We start from the raw sequence: 8,177 nt of genomic DNA, 5'->3' as shown, positions 1-8,177 counted from the left end.
AATAATAATAATAATAATAATAATCTTTTCAAAAGTAAATTTAAATTTACGAAGCCCTTTTGAGGGTATTGAGTCCATAGACCCCGACCCCGTATTCTTGTTTAGAAATGCTGTAGCTATGATCGTGCACAAAACAAATTCACAAAATGCATATACTTAATAACAAGCCACCATTACACAGAATGCCGTTGAACAGATTGTGAACAACTCCCAAGAACCCACAAGATGAAAGCTTAATCAACTTATATACTCACAATATGGCACACAAACAAATGCTTTTCTTCGGCAACTCATCAACCTTCTTTTCTGTAAAGAAACGAAATGACGACTTTCAGTAACTAGTGTTCGAGACACTGTAAAATTCATATAATCACAAGCCTCATTTCACTTTCAGATAAACAAGTACAACGAAATTGTATTTGTTTGAATAATAAGGCTTTAGATACAAGCTCCTCGATTTAGCAAAGATACTTGTGAAATAGAGGAAAAATCATTTATCCAAGCACATCACATTCTGAAATGTGATGAATATGAATGTCCATTTAAGGAAAATGAAAATATGCTAAATGAAAGCCATATTTTTTTTCTCATAGGTGGAAACTCCATCATGACAGAAGCAAACCGTAGCTAATGGAGAAGTACATGTAACACAAAGACGTGTGCATAAATATCATATATTTTTCTCATAGGTTGAACAACATATTTTTTCTCATAGCATGAACGACATATGCATAAATATCATCAGAATGGTCGTATCAACGACATATAGTTTTTTCTTTATCAATACGGGATATAATCCTAGTTATAGTTCCAAGCGACCCTCCAAGCCATTGAGAATAATCATGGCACTATCTTGATTTTATCACTTCTATATATTCACCATAGTAAATAATAATCCAAGAAAATCTGCAGTGTCCATCACAATCAAATATTTAATCCCCATGCTCCTTTCTTCTGGGAAAAACTGGATAGCCTATCATACAAATGTTGGGTTATTTACTATTTAGCAGGACTAAACTTTTATATTTGCAGTACTACTTGAAAGTAGTACTAATTCACACTAGGTTATTACCTTCAGGAAAAATGGAATTGGAATATGTTGCCTTGACTTGCCTAGAATTGCTTCCCTGTAAAGCTAGAATACACACACATCTATTATGTATAGTTATTATTTTTTTATTTCTTCCTTCTGCTGCTTATTTATCTCAATACTTTTAGAATATGTATCTTCTTGACCTAAAGAATTTTCTAGCCAATAATTAGGGTCAATGTTTGGGAAGCCATTTGAAAACTCCTCGTAGTCCAGGACTGACAAGGAATAAACACACATGGAATGGAACCAATTAAACTCTGTATCACTCATGTACACAATCATATCCATCAAGGGCTTTGAAACTTCACAGAAAGTAGAGAAATCTGAACATGAGGCAATTATTCCCAAAATTAATTGATCACCATCAAGAAATGAAAAACTAAGCAGGATTTTCATAGATTCATGAATAAGACTCTATTCGAGCCCCCTTTTTTTAAAATTATTTTTCCCCAAATTCTTTTTTAACCAAACATTCTCCCAATAAAATAATTTTACACATAAATCCAAAATTTTACCCAACTTTTTAACCAACATTTTCCAAAAAAATCGCTTTTCACAAAATTAGTTGTCATAAAAAGGGGCTCAAACAGGGGCTTAAATTATGAAAACCAAGTCTAAACAGCCTTTCTTATGCTGACATAATTTCATTTTTTATTAAATAAAATAGCATAACCCAGAATAAAGTTTCTTCAGCATAATTTCAATTTCAATTTCAATTTCAATTGAAGTGATGACCTTAACAGATTTCTTTTATGCCTGGACTGTAATGGAGATGTATCAGAAATCCCGAGTTCATTTGAGCAGCTAAAGTTAATGTGAAAAAAAGCTGGTTAGGAAGGCCTATTGGGACTAATACGCTACTGGATGTCAATCACGGAAACAAAAGAAACTTTGTTACAAACAGGTAATGATATAAGAATTAACCACAGATTCATAGAGAAAATCAATTTTGGAGAGTACATAGAATAAGTAAATTTAACATTGACGTTGATATATCGTTGAATACCAACAGCTAACTCAAGTGCCATGTGGAAACAAAAAAAAAAAGGTGCTGTTTAAAGAGATGACAAACTGCAGCTAGAAAGTAACAATAAAGAAGGTCTCCTCCTTCCTCCTGAAGGAAGACAAAAATGTAGTCCAGCAGACAAAATAAAATGTACTGCACCACTCGGAAAAGATTCTGGGCAGAATTTAATATTTGATGAGAGATGCTACATTTCCAGAAAAAAGGATGACATGGTGGTTGACAGATTCTCACAATTGGGGGTCCCACTTTTTTTTTTTCAAAATATTTTATTCAGCGGGTCCCACAAACAATGTGAGTATCTGTCAAAAGGCATGTCAACCATTTTTCTGTACAAATGGTATTTCTCAATTCATAAGGGCAGCCAACTTGGTCGTATGTAATCAAGATTGGAGGGTAAACATCTCGAAAATTTTGGAATGGGTGGAACTTATTACTTCAAGTACGCATATTCAAGAATGAAGACTTGATGAGCTTTATAGTGCACATCATATAAGAGCACCTAATACAAGATACACAAAAGAAGGGAAGTACAAAGCAATATAATCCACCAATAAGATGAAGTATAGAGACTACCTGCTTTTGCTTTAGCCAAGGATGGTTGTACAACAGCATGCATAGTGATAACAACTTTAGGTAGCTCCCCAAAAGGCATATTGCATTGTCCAACAGTCTTACTATTTTCTAATATTTTCCCAGCACTAATCAATTTCACATCATTTGCAGACTTTGGTGCAATTTTCTTATCTAAAACACAATGAACAATTTTGTCCAATCAAAATAACAAAACATAGCGAGAAGAATATATAAAAAGCTGATAATAAGCAGACTAAGACAAGGCTACAAAGCAACAAATATACCCCAAGCTACAATATGCGCTTATTATTATTAAATTTTGTGTGGCGTGATGTGTATTTTGAAGGCAAAGAAACTAAATTAACTGTTCCAATTTGTGTACCAAGCAATATCAGATATCTGAAACCTGCTCTTCCAATCTTTAGGTTCAAATTCAACCTTATCTATATCACTTTTGTAATTATATAACGCTTTAATTCATAACAACTATGGTCTTGTTGAGGTACAGTTTACTCTCTTACATAATCTAAAATATACACATATGAATGAACCTCCCCGTGTCAATTTAGAACAAGACAATACCACAAAATAGGAGAGAGATTCAGTTTAAGTATCCCAATACAATATTTATGTTTTTTTTTTTTTTTTTTTTTTTTATTTGCTTCATATGAAATGACAGAGGAACACAAACTTATCTGAAACCTGCTCTTCCAATCTTTAGGTTCAAATTCAACCTTATCTATCTCACTTTTGTAATTATATAATGCTTTAATTCATAACAACTATGGTCTTGTCGAGTAGTTTACTCTCTTACACAATCTAAAATATACACATATGAACGAACCTCTCCGTGTCAATTTAGAACAAGACAATACTACAAATTGGAGAGAGATTCAGTTTAAGTATCCCAATACAATATTTATGTGTGTGTGTGTGTGTGTTATTCTTTTTTTTATTTTTATTTTTTTTTAAATCACGCTTCATATGAAATGACAGAGAAACTCAAACTTATCTGAAACCTGCTCTTCCAATCTTTAGGTTCAAATTCAGGGCTTGTTTGAGCCCCATTATTTAGAAAAAAAAATACATTATTCTACGGTATTTTGACATCATTTCAACAACACATTTTTCAATAAGATAATATTATACGTAAATCCAAAAATTATTCTTATTTTTTAACCACACATTTCCGATCAATCCACTATTCCAAAATTCATTTTTCCTCCAAAATGGGGCTCAAACAAGGGCTCAACCTTATCTATCTCACTTTTGTAATTATATAACGCTTTAATTCATAGCAACTATGGTCTTGTCGAGGCACAGTTTACACTCTTACACAATCTAAAATATACACATATGAATGAACCTCTCCACGTCAATTTAGAACAAGACAATACTACAAATAGGAGAGATTCAGTTTAAGTATGCCAATACAATATTTATATGTTTTCTTTTTTTTAATCGCGCTTCTTATGAAATGACAGAGGAACACAAACTCCACCAAAAATTAAATTTGTTCAAGATGACTAGACCATAATACACTTCCTCATTAGCACAGACAAGAAGAGACAATAATCACACGAGACACCCTAGTTTAGCAATTACCCGTAGCACGTTTTATTCCATTCAACCGACAAAATAATAAATCAAATTTCAAATTCCATGACAAGCTAGAAATATATCCTCAATTAAGAAAAACAATATTAAATATAAAAAAGTAGCAGCAAAAAACTAACCTTTAGGCCACTCGGTGACAACTCTCTCCTTGAGCATGGCGACGGTGGCGGCCGGCGAATATCGAAAGGGACCAATATCCGATCCATCATACAATCTGAACTTGAGCTCCACCAAGTCTTCTTCCGGCATTTGTTTTACTTTTTCCCCAAATTTTCTCCAATATTTTCAACTTTTCCAGCAATCTTTCAATCAAAACCTCAATCAATTTCTAAAGAACCCTTCTGCCAAACCCCACCTAACACAAGGTATCTCTATTACGTAAAGAAAACCAATTAAAGAAGTGGAAATAATTTCTTTAACTTGTTTGGATATAAATTTGAAATTGAGGAACCCTAGACCAGATCTCGAATCTTAACGCGTTTGCTCAGCGTGTAGTGTAAATATCTGTGCGCTATGCTTTTAACCCTTTGTCCCCCTTTTTTGTTTTTTTTTTTTTGCCCTTTTTATTTATTTATATATTTTTTTGGGCACCTTTGGCTTGATTTTAATTGATCTTTTTCTAGATATTAAGTAAATAGGAAATTGCATTAGACCTCAACCGGCTAGAGTAATAGCAAGTTGTTCTCAAATCTATTTTAACAATTTAATCTTATTTTTATTATAGTGATACAATCAATATAAAAATCGTCAAAATCCCTATTAAATTGGCAACATTTCTAATTCATTTTTCACCTATTGGAATTTAATTCCATATTTCAAATTTACCAGACGTTTCTAGTCTTAGAAAGAAGAAAATTTCAAATGTCTTTTAAGGGCGAAACTTGTAAAATCATTACAACAATGTTCAATTAGTGTGTGTTCAAAGGGCTTTTTCAAAACCTAAAGCACTACTTGGAGGTTGGAGGGTAAAAAAGTCCTTTTGATTTGCGTAGAATAGCCTATTTTCAAAGTTTGTTTGGAAAAATAACATTTGACCAAAATATTAAAATTAAAATACATTAGCCCTTGTTTGAGCTCCATTTGGGGGGGGGGGGGGGGTGGTTTTGATAGTTTTAGAACGTATTAAATACATGGTTAAATTATTTAATTAGTTAATAGGGTATTAATCAAATTAGTTTAATTTTTAGCCCAATCCAAAACCCACACAAGTTAATACTAGCCCAATCCAAAACCCAACTCCTTTCACATACCCAACACAACTAATTAGGACCCAAACCCAAAATGAATTGGACCCAATGAAACCCAAAATTAAAACCCACTCAATTTTATATCTAGTCCATATCCAAAATCCAACTACATCTAAACCCAAAATAAATTTATACTTGACCCAACTAATTAGGACCCAAATCCAATATCCAGAACCCAACTACGCACACCCAACCAAACTAGTTAGGGCCCTATGCGAATTGGACCCAAATTAAACCGATAATTAAAACCCACCCAACCTAATATCTAGCCCAAATCCAAAATTCAATTTTTCAAATCGAACATAAATTCATGGAAAAAAAATTCATATGTAAGGTATATTGTTTACACCAATTCACAAATCAGATACAAAGTTTAAAAATTCAAAATTCAGGTTTCTATATAATTTAAGCATGTAAGTAGCTAATTATTTTCATTTGGTTTCTATTTTGAAATTAATGAATTTAAGAAATTACTCTCCTTACTGCAAGTTCACTGCATTGTAATTTTTGTAGATTGGGTAGGTTGAAATTCATCTCTTTTACTACCATTGTTGCCACCTCCAATGTCATCCATGTCCCTATGTCTAGGAAGGTTTTAGGCCTTATCCAATGCTCCCCCCAGCACCAAAATGCACCAAAAAATGGTGCAAAACAACTCCAATGTAACACCAAATTTTGCATCATTTTAGTGCATCACTATTCACTTTGCACTATTTTGGTGCAAATGATCAAAAGTCATTTTTACTCTTTATTTTCATTTTTCAAACAAATTGATTAAGTGTATTTCTATCATCTCAGCTATATATATTTTAATGGGTTAATTTCACAAGCAGTCACTGAACTTACCTAAAAATTATAAAATGGTCACTGAAGTTACTAACTTGCAGAAACGATCACCATTAGAATTGTTATGATTTTAATTCAAACTTAGATGACCAAAACACATGAAAATAGAATCTTGGCGACCTCAAGTTCAAATTTCAATCCTTAAAAAACCCTACAGCCACACTGCGGTGCTGCAGCGACCATCAACGACGCTGATGGGCGCCACAGCAGGGCCGCGATGAATCCATGTATTGGCGTTGCGTCTCTACTATTTTTCTGCATTGGGCATTGCAACGCCCAACATTCTGCTTCCTTTGCTGTTTTGACTGGGCGTGCCTCGTTTCCTCTTTTTTGTTTTGTTTTTTTCTCCTTCATTCACTTGGTTTCTTTTGTTCCTTCTTTTCGCCACTTCAACACCTAACACATAACACTAAAATCACATGTTAAGATGAACAAAACTCATAAGAATTAACTAAATAGCAAGCTTAATGGCATTAATATTATGAGTGAAATATCACCCATCACATACAACGACTCACAATCTTCCACATTTCACTAAAAAAATAACAATGACAAATACTAGATAGTCGCAATCAAAATAGAGTTAGTTGACAAAAAAACATATAATAGACTTCAACTGGCGTCATTTCGTCATCAAGTTATTCCATGCTTTACTAAGGTTGTCGTCAAGTTTGAACTTTCACCGGCTCTTGGCCTTCGTTGAGTTATAGATCCCTTCCTATTGAAATTGGTTCTCGATTTTGGTACGAAGGACATTGAACCACCAAATCCTGTTTGTCTTGTATTGTTAGTAGGTTGGGAAAGAAAATGCTACACTATACCTTGTTCAATTCTAGCAGCTGTAGTCGACTGTGAATAGGTAAATTGCTGTCCAACATTTGCTCTTGCAACTTTCCATGCCCTTGGACCTTTTATGTCCTTCTACTATTTATGAAAAAGGACGTCAATACACACACGCATTTGTGAAGCTTGCCTACGAAGCATGGTTCGAGTGGTATCTTTTATTGTGCCCCTTTTGACTGTAAATACTGTATTCCAATCTCTTCTTGCCATCACTTATCCTATCAATCCTCTTCATCTTCTCTTTGGACAATACGGCTTACTCAACCCCTCTTCGATGCTTTGTTTGCTTTCTATTTCTTTTTTGGTCTCCCAAGTTGGGGTTTTTACTGGGTCGAAGCCAATTAAAAGCCACATTTTTGGTCCATTCATAGGGTATATGCAATTTCGTAAGCTTTTAAGTAAGTTGCAACTTTGTAGTTCTCGTCCACAAACTGCAAAGGATCCTTAACCCACTCACAAATGCCAGCTATTGCGTGTGGACAAGGCACAACACTTAGATCCCACTTTCTACACGAGCATTTTGCCTTTATAAATCTACTACAAACTGACCATCAGAATATGGTCCAGAAAGTTGAAATTGCATTTTTCTATTGAATATTGTTTTTTAAGAAAAAGAATCACGTGTACTACTTTCAAGTTTCTTTAAAGTTTTTGGACATATATCGCTTGAACTCCATGCCATCAAATCGCGGTGTTTGTACATCCGTACCATTACCTTATTTTGAATTGACTGAAGGAGAGTTAAAAATCCTTCCCCTCGTTTCCTTTATATAGTTGTTAAAGTATTCGCAGAGATTGCTTAACAAAATGCCATATTTGGAACCAGTCATGAAATGGGACTTTGACCATTGCTCAACTAGTTCAGAACATAACCACTGTCAGACAGGTTTCTCTTCCTTAATTTTGTCCACCAATATGTAAACTCATCCAT

At 33.8% G+C, this 8,177-nt stretch overlaps 1 protein-coding gene across 3 annotated transcripts; it reads right to left on the bottom strand.

Annotated features, from left to right (window-relative positions):
- Nucleotides 1-25: 25 nt before the first annotated feature.
- LOC111409230 (membrane-anchored ubiquitin-fold protein 4-like) lies at nt 26-4,841 on the bottom strand. 3 transcript variants are annotated; one of them, XM_023039239.1, is made up of 4 exons: nt 4,430-4,841; nt 2,694-2,864; nt 1,073-1,135; nt 467-973 (listed from the first exon to the last, which is right to left on the bottom strand). In XM_023039239.1, exons 1-4 carry the CDS (start codon nt 4,557-4,559, stop codon nt 933-935), a joined length of 405 nt encoding a protein of 134 aa, XP_022895007.1. In that variant the 5' UTR covers nt 4,560-4,841; the 3' UTR covers nt 467-932. The 3 variants fall into 3 exon arrangements, with proteins under 3 accessions (XP_022895008.1, XP_022895007.1, XP_022895009.1); XM_023039240.1 differs by lacking the exons at nt 467-973; nt 1,073-1,135 and adding an exon at nt 26-306 and having other exon boundaries at nt 4,430-4,832; XM_023039241.1 differs by lacking the exon at nt 1,073-1,135 and having other exon boundaries at nt 4,430-4,839.
- Nucleotides 4,842-8,177: the final 3,336 nt, after the last annotated feature.

The sequence above is a fragment of the Olea europaea genome, chromosome 14, assembly GCF_002742605.1.
Source record: "Olea europaea var. sylvestris chromosome 14, O_europaea_v1, whole genome shotgun sequence".
Taxonomy (NCBI): Eukaryota; Viridiplantae; Streptophyta; class Magnoliopsida; order Lamiales; family Oleaceae; genus Olea; species Olea europaea.
This window is presented reverse-complemented; position numbering and strand designations above follow the sequence as displayed.